At 58.6% G+C, this 20,090-nt stretch overlaps 1 protein-coding gene across 7 annotated transcripts in view; it reads right to left on the minus strand.

Moving 5' to 3' along the window:
- LOC105471552 (ABR activator of RhoGEF and GTPase) overlaps window positions 1–20,090 on the minus strand; it is a 231,096-nt gene that overhangs the window by 34,214 nt on the left and 176,792 nt on the right. For 6 of the 7 annotated variants that reach the window (XM_011724082.3, XM_011724102.3, XM_011724084.3 and 3 more), the window contains 5 exons: window positions 19,177–19,252; window positions 18,230–18,334; window positions 17,205–17,279; window positions 11,578–11,675; window positions 11,004–11,135 (listed from right to left, as the gene is read on the minus strand). In XM_011724082.3, coding sequence (XP_011722384.3) covers window positions 11,004–11,135; window positions 11,578–11,675; window positions 17,205–17,279; window positions 18,230–18,334; window positions 19,177–19,252 — 486 coding nt within the window. Of the gene's footprint in view, window positions 1–8,202; window positions 9,106–11,003; window positions 11,136–11,577; window positions 11,676–17,204; window positions 17,280–18,229; window positions 18,335–19,176; window positions 19,253–20,090 lie in introns of those variants that run through there. The other variant, XM_024789803.2, reaches the window with a different exon arrangement.

Here is a 20,090-nt window from a genome sequence, read left to right on the forward strand (position 1 = left end):
CTGCCTACATCAGGCTGGTGTCACCAGGGCGCTCGCTGGTTCTAGATGCAGAGGACAGACTGAAACAGCCCAAGAGCTTGTCTGCTGCAGGAGAAGTGTCCTGACAACCCGTTCCTGGCAACCCCTAGCGATTCTCACAGCACATTTAGTCACAGAAAAGAGTGAAAAATGCATTTGAGCCTTTGGGAACATCTTGCTTATCTAGAACAAAACCCACCGGGGGACCGAGTGGGCAGGGCGTGGCCCCTCAGTGTGCTGTCCCTGCCACAGAAGGCCCCCTGGGCTGCTTGCCTGCTCCTCCTCCCGAGAAGGACGGGGTGTGGCCGGGTCTCCCAGCACAGCCGGACATGGCAGCCTGAGGCAGGAGGGGCTGAGACCTGAAGGTGGGATGGGGTCGGCTGAGCCTCCCTGTTCTTTCTTCATCCTGGATTCCCGAACACCTCCCTTCCACCCAAGCTCCGAGCTCACGGTGGCCAGAAGCAGGCCCTGGGAGCCAGGGACCTATGGACTCAACAGCCACATTTTTCTCTCTGGGTTCAGTTTCCACAGCTGTCAAATCAGGAGCTCGGAACAGACAAACGGTCTCCGGTGACATTTCTTTTCTGCTGAGGATGCGCCCCTGCCTTTATTTCCAAATGAAATTTTATGCCAAAGTCTCCCTGCCCACCTCGTCCGATAAAAGCAGAAGCAGAGAGAGCAGGGGCCCTGGCTGAAGAGGGGATGTGGGGCCCACCTGTTCACACCTGCTTTTCCACCACCCCTCACCTGCCTTGGGGCTCACGTCCCTCCCGGGAATTCCCAAGCCCCACAGGCAGAATCTGAGGCACACCCCACCGCCCTGCCCTCCTTTCAGGCATCTACAGCTCAGACCTTAGGTTCTGTGCCTGGGCCGCCAGCAGCCTCCAGCAGCCCCTACAGGCAGTTCTCCCAAGGGCCTCGCTCTCCCACGAGGTGGGGGATGTGTGGGGGTGAGAGAGATTAGGGCCTTTGTGAGGACGCCTCCGGGTCAGACGTTGAACCTGCAGCTCATGTCTTGTCTCCACTTCTCTCCCTGCTTTGGGAAACTCGGGGCTTTTGCTCTGTGGCTGTGGGTTCGCCTCGGCAGCCTCGCAAGGGAACAGCGCCTGTCTAGTCGGTCAGGCGGGCCTGTCTAAGTCGTCTTGCATCTCCAGTCACGCTATGGTCTTTCCTGAAGGCAGGGCACCTCAGCCTTGCCTCCAACGGCGTGAACACGCTGTGCCCAGCCCTCCCTGCCCCAGCCCAAGGCTGCAGGCTGCACTGGGGCTTAGACCCTCAGCCAGCACCACCACTGTCCATGGCAAGGCAGGGGCTGGCCATGAGGGGCTGCTGTGAGTCTGTGGTGGTCGCAGGCTTGAGAGAGGCCAGCAGAGCCTACCCTAAAGGTGACCCCCGCTCAGCATTCATCTGCAGCCTCAGCCCTAACTCTAGGAATTCTCTAGCAACCCTTCGGTGGTGTCCTTCTCTCGAAGCTTTCAGAAAACACGGAAAGTGGGACAACCCTGGGGCTGATTCTTTGGATTCCGAGGAGGAAGCAGTAGCCTCCGCCTGCAGGGAGGAGCCGGGGAGCCATCTATGTCTTCGGCTCTTGCCTCAGCGAGTTTACTGAACGCCCACAGACCCAAGACGACACTCTCTGAAGGGGCACCCGAGGTTGGCCAGCTGAGATCAAACCCGGGTCCTGTGCCTCTGAGTCTGGGAGCCCGGCACCCACCTGGGTCCTGTGCCTCTGAGTCTGGGAGCCCGGCACCCACCCGGGTCCTGTGTCTCTCACTCTGGGAGCCCGGCACCCACCCGGGTCCTGTGTCTCTCACTCTGGGAGCCCGGCACCCACCCGGGTCCTGTGTCTCTCAGTCTGGGAGCCCGGCACCCACCCGGGTCCTGTGCCTCTCAGTCTGGGAGCCCGGCACCCACCCGGGTCCTGTGCCTCTCAGTCTGGGAGCCCGGCACCCACCCGGGTCCTGTGCCTCTGAGTCTGGGAGCCCGGCACCCACCCGGGTCCTGTGCCTCTGAGTCTGGGAGCCCGGCACCCAGAGCTGAGAACACCTTTGTTTTGGTTTGTCTGGATGTTCTCAGGGCCTGACTGCATTGGCTCCTGAGGTCCTGTCTGGACCGGCTTCTCTGCGTGGTGCCCGCCCCTCAGAGGTGGGTCAGGGGGAGCGGGCGCCTGGCCTGCCTGACGAGGTGGCACTTCCCAGGGGTGGAGGGGAGCGGGCGGAGCCGACTGACGCCTCCATCTGTTTCCCGTTGGATGCTTCCTGCCCAGAATCCACTGGGCAGAGACCAGGCTCCCAAAATCAGGAACACCTGGGCGATGGGGGCGGCCAAGCAGGGCTGACGAGAGAGGTTTGTGCCCCATGTTTGGAAAAGCTTTCGATGGCAGGGCAGGCATTCTCGAGGGACCCTGCCCCTGACTTCCGCCACCCAGGACAGGCTCTGCCGCCCACTCTCCAAGGAGAACCAGGCGTCCAGACCTGCCTTGAAGAGGGACAGCAGGTGGGAGTCTGGGCTGGAGAACAAATGTGCGTGAAACAGCTGGGGCGGGCGGGGCCAGAGCAGTACAATGGCTGCAGTCAGGGGGCCCTGGGAGGAAGTGGAGAGTGAGGGGGAAGTAGAACCAGGCCTGGGGCTCAGCCTCCCGGGTCCCCATGTGCCTGGGGAACTGGCATAGGGGTGGGGGTGGCGGCAGAGGGAGGAGCCCCACGCGGGCCAGCTGTGAGGGCAGCACTCCTACGCCAGGAGCCGACGCGCAGCCTGACATGCGCTCCTGGCCTTGGTGGGCACCGACGTGGGACTGATCTTCCAGGGAGAGGCCACTCCAGTGTCCCAGGACAGGGAGCTACGGGGGCTGTGAGGGCCACAACAGGGGTTGGGGACAGGCGAGGTGGAACCAAAGGGAAAGCCCTGTCTTCCTTCCCAGTTGAACGAAGGCCAGGGCCAGGGGCCCAGCTGTGGTCAGTGTGGTCCATGCATGACGCCTGGAAGGATGAACGGGGGAAGGCACTGAGGACCCCCATTGAGGGACGTGGATCGTCTGCCTGGGAGGGGTCCCAGGACCACCCGTGAAGAACGAGGGGGCTGGAGTGGGAAGGGGCTCTGGGCTAAGATTCCGGGGTCCCCAGGATGCGCAGGACCCCCAGGCAGAGTTGAACGGGGCCAGAGGGAGGGAAGTGGGGCAGGGGAGCCCTTGCCTCCTGCCCCAGCGGGCTCCGGCCCCACGTTCGCTGCAAGCTTCCTCGTGCTCTGCAGAGTAATTGAAACCAGAAGCTGCTCCCCAGCCGCTGACAAAGGCCCCTTGTTCCCGACTACACCAGGCCAAGCTCAGAGCTGCCGCGCCGGGTCATGGTAGGGAAACCTCAGGCCAGCAGGCGGTGAGGGCCCCAACCTTGACTTCCCCGCCCCTACTCTGAGGTTGATTCAGCAAGGCCCAGTCTGACCCCATTAGCTTAAGAAATAATGCTGCCTCGGCCAGCCAAAGGCCCCGACCCAGGGGACCACTTGTAGGTGACAGCCTTTAGGAGGGGGCTGCTGGACAAGTGACACCCAGAACCACTGGAGGGGGGTGGGGGACAGGGTGCCCGAACCTGCCAGCTGAAGGCAAACCAGTACTGACTCCATCCCAGGCCCTGGGTCCAGGGTTTCATGGACCCTCATATTCAGTCCTCGTTACAGCCCATCTGACAGGTCAGGAAGCTGCGGCTCAGAAAGGCAAAGGTACTCACTCTGTTCTCCCAACTAATGACGGAGAAAGGTAGACTCAGCCCCACAAGATCCATCTGGCCTCAAAACCCTGGCAATACTGGCTGAATGATCCAAGTTCTCACTTTCCTTTTTTTGAGACAGAGCCTCGCTCTGTAGCCCAGGCTGCAATGTAATGGCACAATCTCAGCTCACCGCAACCTCCACCTCCCGGGTCCTGGTTCAAACAATTCTCCCGCCTCAGCCTCCCAAGTAGCTGGGATAACGGAAGCCCGCCATCATGCCTGGCTAATTTTTTTTTTAATTTTTAGTAGAGATGGGGTTTCACCTGTTAGCCAGGCTGGTCTCATCTCCTGACCTCATGATCCACCCACCTCGGCCTCCCAAAGTGCTGGGATTACAGGCGTGAGCCACTGTGCCTGGCCTAAGTTCTCTTGTTTTCTTTACCAGATGGTGAGGTCCTGGTCATTCTTGGTACCCACAGCCCAGGGCCTGCCATTCAGAAGATGTATCATAAACAGAAACAAGTGAGTCAACTCGTGAAAAGTGTGGACATGCATGTCACAGCACCGACTGGCTCTTCCAGATACGTGAGATCCTTTAAGCTAGTGCTGAAGGTGGAGTAGGAATAGTTATCCCCATTGGATCAATAAAGAAATTTGGCCGGGCGCGGTGGCTCCAACCTTTAATCCCAGCACTTTGGGAGGCTAAGGCGGGCGGATCATGAGGCCAGGAGATCAAGACCATCCTGGCCAACACGGTGAAACCCTGTCTCTACTAAAAACACAAAAATCAGCCAGGTGTGGTGGCGGGCGCCTGTAATCCCAGCTACTCGGGAGGCTGAGGCAGGAGAATTGCTTGAACCCGGGAGGCGGAGGTTGCAGTGAGCCAAGATCACGCCACTATACTCCAGCCTGGGCTACAGAGCGAGACTCCGTCTTAAAAAAAAAAAAAAAAAGAATAGAAAGAAAGAGGGTGTAGACACCATCGGATTTGCCAATCTGGGCTTTGTGAGCCATTCCCAGTCCCAAAGCAGGGGACTGGCCTTCATGACCTCCTCAGAGTGTCAGTTCTAATATCTCTAATCTCTCTCAAGCTTCCAGCTGGCAGGTCAAGAATGTCAAAGAAACTACCTCTTCCTGCCACTCCTCCCGTCAGACACAGGCTCCAAGCTTTGGAAAGGAAAAGGAGGAAGGGGAAGGACCCCATCAGGCCCAAACTCTGCCGTCGGGGGTGAGGGTGAGCCACCGCCCCCAAACTCTGCCATCGGGGGTGAGGGTGAGCCACCGCCCCCAAACTCTGCCGTCGGGGGTGAGGGTGAGCCGGGGCCCCAGCATCAAGGCGTTGGAGCTTCCTTCTTGGCCTAGAACCTGCCCCTCCCACCACAGGGTCTTCAGTGCTGCTGTGCCCAGGGAGGGCGGCCCTGGCAGGCACGTGGGGAAGTGCAGCTGCCTCCCAGGCACAGGCAGCAGAGGTGGAGTGTGGGGTGAGGGCTGTCCGCAGCCTGCGGCGAGCGAGCGAGGGAAGGATGAAGCAGGGCCGGGGAGCAGGCAGGGGGTGCAGAGGGCCCCTCGGGTTTAAGTAGCTCCTTGGTCTCAGACCCTTCTCCAGTCTGGGGACTGTGGCAGAAACTTAGCTGTGGGGCCCCAAGGGAAAGCTCTTTCCTCAGAGCCAGCCAGCCAAGAAGGGCCGGACCCTGGGAATATGCTAATCAGCTTGCGGGTAGGTCGCTCCAACGGCAAGGCTGGAAATAGAGTAGGATAAACAGACTGGAGTCCCCTGGGACCAGGAACCAGGGCAGACTACGTGGGGGGCAGGGGCAAGAGCCGGGCGGTGGGGGGCTCCCTGCTAAGCGGACTGGGATGGCGTCCCTGAGTCTGGGGCCCTCGTTCACCCACTAACAAGCTCTGTGACTGCGGCTGTCTCGCTCACCCTTGCTGGTGTCCATTTCCTTCTCTCCAAAAAACAGGATTGTATGAAATGCCCTCTAAGATTTCTTCCAGGCCAGGCGCGGTGGCTCATGCCTGTAGTCCCAGCACTTTGGGAGGCCGAGGCGGGCAGATCGCCTTAGCTCAGGAGATCGAGACCAGCCTGGTCAACATGGTGAAACCCCGTCTCTACTAATAATATAAAAATTAGCCAGGTATGGTCGTGGGCACCTGTAATCCCAGCTACTCGGGACGCTGGGGCAGGAGAATCGCTTGAACCTGGGAGGCAGAGGTTGCAGTGAGCTGAGATCGCGCCATTGCACTCCAGCCTGGGCAAGAGAGAGAGACCCCATCTCAAAGAAAAAAAAAAAGACTTCTTCCGGCCAAAACCCCACGAATCCTCTCCTTTTATTCATTCCTTCTACTGGCGTTGCTCACAGCTCCCGCGCCACCCCTGCTGAGGCTCCTGAATTTCCTGGGACCCTCCCTTCACATTCCTTCCTCCCTGGAATGCCCACCCTACTCCTTTCTGGAGATGCAGAGCCTGCCCACCTTGCTAGAATAACACAGAGCCTTAGCATAGCAACTGCGCTGGCCGTTTTATACAACGATTTCTATAAACAATATAAACTACTTTTAACAAAGTCTCCAAAAAGGTGCTTAGGAAGACTCCATACAGCCCTAGAAAAAGAGGAGGTTTATAATAATCCGTGAAAATATACAGACAGACAATCCAGGCCCTGATTAAATCTCTATAAAAATGTGTATACCTCGAGAAGGGAAAAGGCACAGAATAAATTGGCTGCTTTGGAGGAGTGGGAGTAGGGATGGTTTCTGATTATGCTTCAAGTCTCTTTGCTTCTACTACAATTTTCTTTCTCATACAAACACTGCTTCCGGAATTAAAAAACCCAGGGCTGCCAAATCACTCTCGTTCCACCTCCTCCTTGAAGCCTCCCTAATTCCAGCCCAGGGTGACCCTTCTGCCTTCGAATTCCTGCGGGACAATCTTCCGTCTTCTTACGGCAGGAGGCAGCGGGGCATCTAGAAATGGGCTCTGCAGCCAGCTGCCCGCCCTGGCTCACTCCTGGGCACATGGCCTTGGCCGGGCTCCTCAGCCCCAGCTTCCTCGTCTTTCTAGCTGTGATGCCATTCCTCTCCCACAGGGTCCTGAGAAGATCCCCTGAGACAGCAGACGGAAGCATTTAGCACCGTGCTGGGCTCGTCCTGGGCTCCCAATGTGTGCACGGCTATTGTGACTGGCATCTTGCGTTCTTCTCACTGGAGAACATGGATCAACAGACTTCTTTCCAATCTGACAGTGGGTCCCTTGAGGCCAGGACCCTGCACCTGCGGAGCTGGGACCTCACAGATCACACTAAGTGCCCCTCCTCCTCTTTTCTTTTCTTTCCCAGACAGAATCTCACTCTGTCTCACCCAGGCTGGAGGGCAATGGAGCAGTCTCGGCTCACTGCAACCTCCACCTCCCAGGTTCAAGTGATTCTCCTGCCTCAGCCTCCCAAGTAGCTGGGATTACAGGTGCCCGCCACCACGCCTGGCTAATTTTTGTATTTTTAGTAGAGAGGGGGTTTCGCCATGTTGGCCAGGCTGGTTTCGAACTCCTGACCTCAGGTGATCCCCTGGCCCTGGCCTCCCGAAGTGCTGGGATTACAGGCACACACCACCATACCCGGCTAATTTTTGTATTTCTAGTAGAGACGGAGTTTCGCCATATTGGCCAGACGGATCTCAAACTTCCGACCTCGTAATTCGCCCGCCTTGGCCTCCCAAAGTGCTGGGATTATAGGCGTGAGCCATACACCCAGCTAATTTTTGTATTTTTAGTAGAAACAGGGTTTCGCTATGTTGACCAGGGCGGGGGGTGTCAAACACCCGACCTCGTAATCCGCCCACCTCGGGCTCCCAAAGTGCTGGGATTATGGATCATGCCCAGCCACCAGGCCCAGCTAATTTTTGTATTTTTAGTAGGAACGGGGTTTCGCCATGTTGGCCAGGCTGGTCTCGAACTCCCGCCCTTGTGATCTGCCCACCGCCTCCTGCTCTTTCCCACGTGTGCTCCTCTCCTTCCTCCCAGGGGCACCAGGCACAAGTGTCCCCTGCCCCGGGGACTCCAAAACAAAGGAGGCTTGCCTTATGCCATAAAGCAGCACCTCAGCTGCCTCTCCAGGCCACCAGCCACGCCACGGCCCTCTGCTGGGCTGGGGGATTTGTCGACAAAGGCCTGAGACGTGGGGCCACTGCACAGAGAAGGGAGCATGGCCTTCCCCACATACCGTACGCAGAGGTGGCCTGACCAAGGTACTTAACCTCAGTACCCCAGTGTCCTCATCTGTAAAATGGGGCACAGGGACTGTCATTCTCCCTGGAGGACCACGACAAGGATCACACGAGGAAATGACGTTCGGGAAGTGGCCTCCGGGAGCACGAGTGCTGGACACACACCGGTGACGCGTGCTGCCATCTGTCTGTCACTAAATGCTGCCCCCACCCCAGCCCGCCGCTCCGACTCCTGCCCCACTGCCCCAACAGGCGACCCAGAGTGGGGGCCTCATCACAGCAGCAAACGCCTGCGCTTAGGCCGTAAGGCCCTTGCTTTCTCTGGATGGGCTGGTGGGAGGGGGCCTAGAGAGAAGTGGGGGCCCCAGAGGCAGCCCTCCTCCTCCTCCTGCCTTTCCTTCAGGCCCTGTGAATATCCCTGAGGGCTGGACCCTATCTCAAAGCCACCTCCGACTATGTCCTCAGCGCCTGCTGGGGGTCAGCAAAACGGCATTCCAGAGGCCAGTGCCAGTTCCCTTCCTTAGATGCGTGGCTGGAGGGGAGGCAGGGACAAGCTGTGGGGACAGACTGTTCCATGACTCCGTGGGGCCCAGGTTCGTGGGAACAGCTCTGTTTCGACTCTTCTCCCAGCCTGGCCATCCGCAGTGGCTCTGAGGGCAGTCACAGGCGAGACTTTCTGAGCCACGCCCCCGGGGGATGCCTTCCCCATCGGAGCAAGCTGGTGAGATGGTTCTGCGGCGGAGGGCCAGGGCCGGGCCTTGGCACGCTGAGTGCTGGGGGACTTCAAAGGCCTCCAGGGGACGCTGGCTCTGAACTGCCCGCTCACAGACCCAGGTCAGCTGGCAGCAGGAAGGTTTGTGTTTCTTTTAATATCAACTCCCAGGCATTTAACATTCCTCGAAGCTTAAACACAAAAACATTTCCCTTACCAGACTCTGCCTTCTGCTTTGCCAAACGTAACCTGGCTTCCTCCCTCCCCCACGGCCTCCATCTGCTCCCGTCTCCAAGAGGCTTGCAGTGACTGACGGTGTGTTTCTCCCGGGGCTTGTGCAGCTGAGTGAGAAGGAGGGAGGCGACGGGGCTGAAGTCCAGGTGAGGGAATGTGTCCTCGGGCCCTGGAGGCTGAGTTCTCAAGGGGCTGGGGCTCGCCGTGCCCACAGAACTGAGTGAGAAGGAGGGAGGCGATGGGGCTGAAGTCCAGGTGGGGGAATGTGTCCTCGGGCCCTGGAGGCTGAGTTCTCGAGGGGCTGGGGCCCGCCGTGCCCACAGAGCTGGCTGCCTGGCACACCCCCATAACTCTTCCTTTCCACAGACACCAGTGGCCCAGGGAGTGTGGCGTGGCGGCCACTCTTGTCTCTTGCCTGGGCGTCTCCCGGGGCTGGACGAGCCAGCCCAGAACCCCTCCGTGCCTGTCCCAGGATGGGGCTCTCACCCCTTATCCCTGCAGAGAGCAGGTCCCAGGGACTGAATCTCTAGAGCCCATTTTCCAAATAACGAAGGACTGGCTGGCAGTTGCCTGGCAGCCCTGTCTCCCTGGCGACGAGTACTGAGAAGCAGGGTGCCGGCCCCACAGCATCTTTGGAAAGAGACGTGTTTAGAACACGGAGTGTATGCGGCGGAGGCCAGGCCCCTCCATGTGGGGTCCCTGGTTCAAACACTGGAGCCTGAGGCGGGGCGGGGAGTGGGAGACCCACACGGCTCCCCGGGGGCAATGCTACCAAGGACCTGCAGGTAAGAGCCAGACACCCAACTCGGTGGCCCTGACAATATATCAGAGAACAAACGCTTCCTGCTAAAAAGCATCATTCAGCCCCCTGTTGTAGACGGAGCCATCACGGCCTGCGCCTGGAACACGTCCAGGGCTACCGTTAAGAAGCCCAGCGCACCCAACGCCCGAGGCTCAATCCTAGTACGTGTTAGTTACTGTCTCCCTTCATTTCATGATCACAGGATCTACCCCCAAACCAGACCCCTTGCGGGACAGTGAGAGGCTACCTGAGGGGCCAGATGGGAGTGTGAATCCACCACGCCACGCCTTTCCCGCTCCCAAGCCTAGTTCTCTTAATAGCCTGGTCAATAGCAGCCATCTTCAAAACTGGCAGAATGTTTCAGAGACACGCGCAGCACACACAAAGGCCCTTTTCCTACCTATGTTTGTAGGGAGCCAAAAGCACAGTTGAGGTATAAATGCTCTTTTTTTTTTTTTTTTTTTTTAGAGACAGGGTCTCACTCTATCACCCAGGCGCGATCTCGGCTCACTGCGACCTCCGCCTCCCAGGTTCAAGCGATTCTCCTACCTCAGCCTCCTGAGTAGCTGTGACTACAGGTGCACGCCACCACGCCCGGCTAATTTCTGTGTTTTTAGTAGAGATGGGGTTTCACCATGTTGGTCAGGCTGGTCTTGAACTCCTGACCTCGTGATCCACCTGCCTTGGCCGCCCAAAGTGCTGGGATTACAGGCATGAGCCACTGCACCCAGTGGCATAAACGCCCTTAACCTGAGGTGCAGCCTCTACTAACACCCAAGTTCCCACCCGAAACCTCAGGCTCCCAACACAGCTGAGTAAGGTCCAGCCACCCCAGCAACAGGTCAGAGACCACCCCCGGCCCCCGAGCCAACCAGACGGCCCCTAAGTCCTTCGGGCAGAACAGCAAACGCCTGGTCCGTGTGCCTCCCTCCGGCCCCCGTCAACGGCAGACACTGCTCCTCACACACAGCATTCCTCCCCCCGTTCGCCGACGCAGCCTCAGAATCCTTCTCACTACGGCGTTCCGCGAAAAAGCCACCCGTAGACTAAAGCTGGGGTGTGAAAACAAAGCTGGCTGCTTCCATCTCGCAGAAGCGCGGATGACCCACCTGAGACGCCAGGCACACACCTGGGCTTCCGAGGCCACACCAAGCGGCCACCTCTAGCAGGGGAGAACCACCTCCTGAGGAACTTTCCTCCAACCAGCTTGGAACCAAAATCACCAAAGAGCAGGCTCCTTGACCAGGACTCCTTTTCAACTGGAACCGCCTCCCGGAGGCTCCCCAGCCTTGCCGTGGCACCCTGGCCTCACCTGGATCTGCCCTTTGCCCATGATCTTGTCCACGATCTCGTTGTTGTCCTTGTTGACCTTGGTCTTGTCATAGCACTTCTCATAGCACAGGATCCTCAGGGACTGGGAACCCTCCAGCTCGATCTCAAACTCCTGGGGAAAGATGGGACAAAGGGCCCTGAACCTCCGAAGCTGGGAGGCCTGGCTTTCCGGCAGGTGCGGGCCCCTCAGCTCCGCAAGGAGGACTGAGTAAGCACGGCCCACAAGGAACACGTCAGATTTTCTGGAGCTCCGAGAGGCCTCCCGTCGCCGATGGAGTCTGGGGCCTGAGCTGACGGCGCAGGGTCTGACACCCAGACACACACCGTGATCAGAAACCACAGAAGCAGGGGGCAGAAAGGGGGGCACAGGCAGAGCTGGTCTGACCAATGGGCCTGGCCGTCCCCAGCAGACAGGCCATGGGCATGGGGCAGTGGCGGCACACTCAGGGCGGTGGGGGCACACTCAGGGCGGTGGGGGCACACTCAGGGCGGTGGGGGCACACTCAGTGGCAAACTCGAGGGTCCCTGCAGAGACACCAGCCCCTGCCACTCACCTCATCCCACTTGGGCTCCGCTGTGTCCCGGAACACCCTGGTTTTGGCTTTGCTGACAAAATAGCCGAAGGAATCCACCTCCAGGGTACAGTACAGGTCTGTGGGGAAGGACAGACGGAGATACCGTATGAGTGGGGCCAGGGTGGGGCCGGTGGGGCAGCGCTCAGGATGGAGGGGGACATCACATCTGTCCTTTCCAACATCCTTGAGGACGGCACCTTGGCTCTCGCCTCCCTGAAGCTTTGGACCATCTGGCTCCTCCTGTTTCCCTGCCCCCTTCTTAGGGGCTCTGTCCTCCCTACCTCAGCCCACTCCACACTGCCCTCCCTACCTCAGCCCAGCCCACGCTCTGCCCTCCCCACCTCAGCCCAGCCCACGCTCTGCCCTCCCCACCTCAGCCCAGCCCACGCTCTGCCCTCCCCACCTCAGCCCAGCCCACGCTCTGCCCTCCCCACCTCAGCCCAGCCCACGCTCTGCCCTTCCCACCTCAGCCCAGCCCACGCTCTGCCCTCCCCACCTCAGCCCATCCCACGCTCTGCCCTCCTCACCTCGGCCCAACCCACACTCTGGCCTCCTCCTCCCTCTAAAGGGCCCTCAACTGTGCTGTGTCTGCATCTTCCTCACCATGGAGACGTTACCACAAACTCTTCACTGAGCACCCTGGTGCCACCTCTCCCCATAACACTGGTGCCCAGGTCTCAACAGTGGCATTTCTGGGGTGGGAGGTGCTGGAGGCGTTTAGCAACTTGCCTCTGGGTCCTGAATGCTCGGAGCAACCCCCCCAAGCCCAGGGTGCTATGGTTTCCTCTGCTGCACTTAACATAAACCAAAGGGATCTGCTCTACCCGTGCGTCCCTAGTCTCTCTCCCCCCACGACATAAACACCACACTGGAGAAGCCTGAGTTTTCTTGCCCGCCGGTGCACCCGCAGTACCAAGAACAGGCCTGGGAACCCAGCAAGCACACGGCGAATGAGGGTCTGACCACCACCAAGTGCTCCAGGTAACAAGGCGGTGGGAGGCTGGGGCGGGACGGCAGGGCCAGGGGCGTTCCCCGGCATTTCCATCTTGAACCCTGGCCTTCAGGCTGAAAATCTATCCCGGGACACAACTGCTGAGGCCACAGCACCGGCCCGGACCCCAGGCCCTCTGCAAACCCACAGCCCCACTGGGCTCAGACCCCGGCAGTCCTCCCACCTCCAGGGAGATGCCGAGGTTGTTCCCAGGGTACCGGAGGCCGTGAGGGGGGGCCTTTGGGGCACCACCGCCAACTCTCTGCAGCGTGAATCAAGGCAGAGGTCAGAGTGCGGGCAGACGGTGCAGGTGGCTTACTCCGCTTGGCTCCCGGAGCTGCCCAGCTGGGCTGTTCTCCATCAGAACAGCTTCCCTGGCCGGGCACAGTAGCTCATGCCTATAAATCTCAGCACTTTGGGAGGCCGAGGTGGGCAGATCACCGGAGGACAGGAGTTTCAGACCAGCCTGGCCAACACAGTGAAACCCCGTCTCTACTAAAAATACAAAAATTAGCCAGGTGTGGTGACGTGTGCCTGTAATCCCAGCTACTCAGGAGGCTGAGGCAGGAGAATCTCTTGAACCCGGGAGGTAGAGGTTGCAGTGAGCCAAGATCTCGCCACTGCAGCCTGGAAGACAGAGCGAGACTGTCTCAAAAACAAGAATGGCTTTCCCACAGAAAGGAGAGTGCAGCTGCCCCAAGAAGCCTCCAGCTGGAGCAACAGAAAGGAGACCCAGGTGGGCATCAGAACACACGGAACGTGGGTGCGGCGGATTCGCAGGCGAACAACACGGAGGCGCTGAGCACCCCGGCCCGGGCCAGGCCAGGGAGGGGGTCTGTGTGTCTGAGACGGGCCGTGAAGTGCTGTCCTCATCGACTGATGTCAGTGTGAGCAAACCCTCCTTGAGGGGCTGGGGGACGGCTCACAGGGTCAGAGCGAGGGTTTAGAAGGGGCTGGGGATGGCTCACAGGGTCAGAGCGAGGGTTTCGGAAGGGGAAGGGGACGGCTCACAGGGTCAGAGCGAGGGTTTAGAAGGGGCTGGGGACGGCTCACAGGTTCGGAGCGAGGGTTCCGGAAGGGGCTGGGGACGGCTCACAGGGTCAGAGCGAGGGTTTAGAAGGGGCTGGGGACGGCTCACAGGGTCAGAGCAGGGTTTGGAAGGGGCTGGGGACGGCTCACAGGGTCGGAGCGAGGGTTCCGGAAGGGGCTGGGGACAGCTCACAGGGTCAGAGCGAGGGTTCCAGAAGGGGATGGGGACGGCTCACAGGGTCAGAGCGAGGGTTCCAGAAGGGGATGGGGACGGCTCACAGGGTCAGAGCAGGGTTTGGAAGGGGCTGGGGACGGCTCACAGGGTCAGAGCAGGGTTTGGAAGGGGCTGGGGACGGCTCACAGGGTCAGAGCGAGGGTTCCGGAAGGGGAAGGGGACGGCTCACAGGGTCAGAGCAGGGTTTGGAAGGGGCTGGGGACGGCTCACAGGGTCAGAGCAGGGTTTGGAAGGGGCTGGGGACGGCTCACAGGGTCAGAGCGAGGGTTCCAGAGTCAGACCATCTGGGCCACACCCCGGCTCTGCACAAACCACCTCACTTCCCTCCCCGGGTTCCCTGTCTGCAGAGCAGGAACAGTCATGGTGCCTACACCCTGGGCCTGCCTGTCCTGAGGTCCTGAGGTTACCACCGCTGAAGACACAGGGCCTCACCTCTGAGTGAGAACAGACGTGTGAGTGGGTCAGGGGCGGCGGGGGAGAAGGGAGTGAGGATAATCTGGGGGTAAGGAGAGATTTGGGAGCAGCTCAGCCCGGCTCTGACACCCGCCCCTGACACCCGCTCAGGCTGGAGGAAGAACGCCTGCTCCACGCCACGGGCCTGGCTCCCTGAGGTGAGGACCTCCCAGCCAGCGGGAAGCAGGAGAGGGAGGAGGGGTGGCATCTGGTGGCCGCGGAGTGGAGGCGCCTGGTCCACACACGGGTGGGACGGTCCTACGGAGCTCACTAGCCAGAAGCTTCTGAGCAGCAGCCCCCAGAAGGGGGGTCTGTGGGTTTGGAGAGAGTTCAGGAAGCTTCCACGTTAACAAGCAGCCCGAGTGGCCGTGTGGGGGTCCTGGCCAGACTTCAAGAACTGCCCTAAAGGGAAGAGGTCGGGCTCTGGTGCCGGAAGACGTGGATTCTGCTGCACCACCAGCTACTGCCTGACCCCAGGAAGGAACCTGGAGCCCCTCCGAGCCTCAGTGTCCTTGTGTGTAAAATGGGGATGGTTTCCGTGACCTCGGCAGGACGCCGGAGGCTCAGAGCGGGCCAGAGACTGAGAGGCTTTGAACACGCCACGGGCTTTGACCATGTGAGTATGTCCACACGCCGGCCACGGTCTCATCTTCTCCAGGTGCACGGCAGGTGCTGTGTAAATTAACAACTTCATTCCACATTTCTGAGCTCCTGTTCACGCCGGGGTAAAGGAGACCCAGTTCCCGCCCTCAGAGAACTCAGTGGGAGGCAAATTGTAAGTGACAAAACAGCACGACAGGTGCGACAGGTGCTATAACCGGCTTGCCCTGAGCGGGATGGGGGCACGAAGAAGGGAGGCCAGTTCGCCCCAGGAACTCAGGGAGGCTTCCTGGGAAAGGCAGAGGGCCCACAGTGTCACCTCTGTGTGGGGCGCTGCAGGGAAGGGGCGAGGGCAGACCCCACCTGCCAGTGAGGAGCAGGGAGTGGGAAGGGAGCCAGGAGCCCGGGGTTTCTGATCCTCTGTGATGTTAAGTCTTTTCTCCTCTCTGTAACTCAGTTACCTCCTCTGGCAAATAGGTAGAAACTATCAGCTGTCTAACTGACTCACAAATTCCCATGCGGGTAACAAGTAGAGAAAAAGTGCAACAAAGTCGGGCACGGGGGCTCACACCTGTCATCCCAGCACTGCGGGAGCTGGGCATGGTAGCAGGCACCTGTAATCCCAGCTACTCAGGAGGCTGAGGCAGGAGAATCGCTTGAACCCAGGAGGCAGAGGTTGCAGTGAGCCGAGAGCGCACCACTGCACTCCAGCCTGGGGGTCAGAGTGAGACTCTGTCTCAAAAATATAAAATTAAATTAAATTTTAAAAGTGCAGGCTGGGCGCGGTGGCTCAAGCCTGTAATCCCAGCACTTTGGGAGGCCGAGACGGGCAGATCACGAGGTCAGGAGATCGAGACCATCCCGGCTAACACAGTGAAGCCCCGTCTCTACTAAAAATACAACAACTTAGCCGGGCGAGGTGGCGGGCGCCTGTAGTCCCAGCTACTCGGGAGGCTGAGGCAGGAGAATGGCGTGAACCCGGGAGGCGGAGCTTGCAGTGAGCTGAGATCCGGCCACTGCACTCCAGCCTGGGTGACAGAGCGAGACTCCGTCTCAAAAAAAAAAAAAAAAAAAAAAAAAAACAAAGTGCAACCAGACTGGGCACAGCAGCTCACACCTATAATCTCAGCACTTTGAGAGGCTGAGGTGGGAGGATGGCTTGAGCCTAGGAGTTCAAGACCAGCCTGGGCAACATAATAAGAACCTGTCTCTACAAAAAAAATTTTTTTTTAATTAAAAAAGAAGTGCAATCGTACTTTGTGAAACACTAAAAACAGATTTAGTACGACGAATCTACAAATAGAGGAGACAAGAGGGAACGCTGCACACACACCATCATATCCGAGCCTGCTCTCCTGTCAAAATTCACAAGCGTGATTGGCTTTTAGTGGAGGCCCAGAGAGGTTAAGAAACTTGCCCAAGGTCACACAGCTTGTCATAGGCAGATATGAAGTTGGAGTCCACGTGTTTGTTGCCCTCGGTTTCTTTTTTTTTTTTTTGAGAAGGATTCTTGCTCTGTCGCCCAGGCTGGAGTTCAGTGGTGCGATCTCAGCTCACAGCAACCTCCGCCTCCTGGGTTCAAGGGATTCTCCGGCCTCAGCCTCCCAAGTAGCTGGGACTACAGCTGCCCACTACCATGCCTGGCTTTTTTTTTTTTTTTTTTTTTTTTTTTTTGAGACGGAGTCTTGCTCTGTCGCCCAGGCTGGAGTGCAGTGGCCGGATCTCAGCTCACTGCAAGCTCCGCCTCCCGGGTTTACACCATTCTCCTGCCTCAGCCTCCCGAGTAGCTGGGACTACAGGCGCCCGCCACCTCGCCCGGCTAGTTTTTTGTATTTTTTAGTAGAGACGGGGTTTCACCGAATTAGCCAGGATGGTCTTGTTCTTCTGACCTCGTGATCCGCCCGTCTCAGCCTCCTAAAGTGCTGGGATAACAGGCTTGAGCCACCGCACCCGGCCTGTATTTTTAGTAGAGACAGAATTTCACCATGTTGGCCTGGATGGTCTCGAACTCCTGACCTCAGGTGATCTGCCCACCTGGGCCTCCCAAAGCGCTGGGATTACAGGCGGGAGCCGCCGCGCCCGGCCCCTAGGTTTCAGGCAGCTTCAGGGAGGGCTTGAGAAAGAGGACTTTGGAGACAAAGGGCAAGTGTGACTTCCCTGCCACGAGGAGCTGGTTTCTGGCCTTCAGGGGAATACCCCATGCCTAAAGGCGCGCTGGCAGGCCCCCATCCTGGGCAGAGCAGAGCAGTGCGGGATCCACAATGGCCCACCCAACCTCGTCCTGGCTAGGGCACTTACTGGCTGATTGCTTAAATCCCTTGGCAGAGTGGACGATGACATGAAGGAAGCCATAGAGTCCTGGAGACTCGTCGTCTGCAAGAGAGAAAAGCCCCCAGGGCAGAGGGTGGTCAGCGGGTCCCTCGGCCTCCACCCCAGGCCGGCGGGAGGCAGATGGGGGATGAGACTCAGCTGAGTCTTGGTCCAACATCACCACCTGGTGGCCAGATGAAAAAGTTTCCGAAGGCCACTGCTTCCTCGGATGTGAGCTGCCCAGGGGAGGGCTGGAGGGTCCTTCTCTCCTCCACTCAGCCTGGGGGTGTCCAGCACACCCACCATCCTGGCCCAGGGACTTAGTACCATTCCCCATGGCTACGGTCCCTCCCTCCGAATCCTGCCTATCCTGGCAGTGAAAACTGACCGATATGAGAAATCATTCTGCTAATGGCAGAGAGAAGGCCCAGCTCTGCCCCCGCTTGGGACACAGGGGTCCCTAGATGCCCCTCCTATGACGAGGAAAGCTTGCCTTCAGAACCCCGTTCACAAAGTGAACCCTTTTCCAGCACACAGGCAGCGAGAACCCACCCACTCTGGTCAGTTCCCAGCCCTGATCACAGCTCCCCACTGCTCGAAACCGCCCCCAGACTCCTGGACTTACGGGATGAACTCCAAACTCCCTGGCTGGGCATTTGAGGCCTTTCAAGAGCTGGTCCCTGGAAACTTCCAGCCTCATTTCCCATACACCGTTTTATCCACCGGCTCCACTCTCTCATGAATATATTAACAGCACAATCTCAGTGCACCAGGGTGCCAGTTCTCCCAAGCCAGACAGAGCGGCCCGAGGAAAAGCCCAGGTCATCTGGAAACTCAGGAGACAGTCGCCCCTACCCAGGCTCTCTGTGTCCCTGGCCAGTGAACAGTCTCAGCACAGCCGAGCAGGGATCAGCCATTTACAGCTACGTGTCTGCCTGGGTCCTTATGGGAAGCCGGCCATGCTCTGGGGGCTGGGACCTGCCGGTTGGGCAACCTCAGGTTCCCAAGCTTACCGTCTTTATTGCTGGTGACAGGAATGTTGTGTACAGTCCTAAGCTTGAAACAGGATCCTGTGAGCACCTGGAGCTCCACTGAGCTCAGGACAAAGGCCTGGAGATCTGGAGGGAGAGCCGAGAGAGAAGGGAGCGTGGGCACTGGTCCACTAGGACCCTCTGCTCTTCCCTGGGGGCTGCAGGAAGACGGCCTAATCCCTGGGGCAGAGTTGGTCCCTGCGAGGGAGGGGGAAGGATTTGTGGACACAGGGGGATGGGTATAGGTGCTGTCAGAGGGGTCAGAGTAGGAGAATCTGACTGAAGAGGTTTGCGTGTGTGCGTGCGTGTGTGTGTGTGTGTGTGATGTATGTGTTTTGGTTTTGTTTTTTGAGAATAAGTCTCGCTCTGCTGCCCACGCTGGAGTACAGTGCTGTGATCTCAGCTCACTGCAGCCTCCGCCTCCTGGGTTCAAGGGATTCTCCTGCTTCAGCCTCCTGAGTAGCTGGGATTACAGGTGCCCGCTACCACACCCGGCTAATTTTTGTGTTTTTAGTAGATGGGGTTTCACCATGTTGCCCAGGCTGATCTCAAACTCCTGACTGGGATTACAGGCGTGAGCCACCGCACCCAGCCTGTGTGGTGTGTATGTAGTGTGTGTGTGTGTGTGTGTGTGTGTGTGTGTGTATGTGTGTGAGAGAGAGAAAGAGAAAAAGAGGGGCAGAGAGAAAAAGAGAAAGCCCAGGCTGGGCCCTGGGTCCAGTCCCAGGACTAAATCATCATGTCTTTAAGCCAATCACTTAGATTCTTCGGGTCTCAATATACAACATCCTTAAATGCCCATCCCCGGCACCTTTGAGGGTGACTGTGAGGGCCAAAGACGTGATACTGGACACGAAATACTTAGAAATACAAAAGGCCCATCATTGCCACAGACATATTCGGGGAGTGCGGAAGGGGCAGGAATTTACCCTTCTTCTGTAGTTTCTGAATTGCTTCTCTCCACTCTGACCTCTCGTAGTCCGAGGACAGTAGGAACAGGTAACTCTGAAGAGAGACGAGAATGCAGTGGGTGACCACAGTCAGGCCAAACGTATTCCCAGATACTGGGGACCCCACCAAAGCTCCTTCTTTTTTTTTTTTTTTTTTTTGAGATGGAGTCTCGCTCTGTCGCCCAGGCTGGAGTGCAGTGGCCGGATCTCAGCTCACTGCAAGCTCCACCTCCCGGGTTCACGCCATTCTCCTGCCTCAGCCTCCCGAGTAGCTGGGACTACAGGCGCCCGCCACCTCGCCCGGCTAGTTTTTTGTATTTTTTAGTAGAGACGGGGTTTCACTGTGTTAGCCAGGATGGTCTCGATCTCCTGACCTCGTGATCCACCTGCCTCGGCCTCCCAAAGTGCTGGGATTACAGGCTTGAGCCACCGCGCCCGGCCGCTCCTTCTTTTTTTTTGAGACAGAGTTTCACTCGTTACCCAGGCTCGAGTGCAGTGGCACAATCTCGGCTCACTGCAACCTCCGCCTCCCAGGCCCAAGCGATTCTCCTGCCTCGGCCTCCCGAGTAACTGAGATTACAGGTGTGCGCCACCACGCCCGGCTAATTTTTGCTATTTTTAGTAGAGACAGGGTTTTGCCATGTTGGCCAGGCTGGTCTCAAGCTCCTGACCTCAGGTGATCCGCCCGCCTCGGCCTCCCAAAGTGCTGGGATTACAGGCGTGAGCCACCGCACCCGGCCCAAAGCTCCTCCTTATCCCGGCACGGCTGACCTTGGAGAAGGAGGCAGCTGGGGGTGTGTGGGTGAAGGGGAAGCTCCTTCCTGGAAAGCCAAGTGACAGGAGCAGCCGTGCCAGGGACGGCCAGCAGAGGGCACTCATTCCACACAAGTGGG

The sequence above is a fragment of the Macaca nemestrina genome, chromosome 17, assembly GCF_043159975.1.
Source record: "Macaca nemestrina isolate mMacNem1 chromosome 17, mMacNem.hap1, whole genome shotgun sequence".
Classification (NCBI taxonomy): Eukaryota; Metazoa; Chordata; class Mammalia; order Primates; family Cercopithecidae; genus Macaca; species Macaca nemestrina.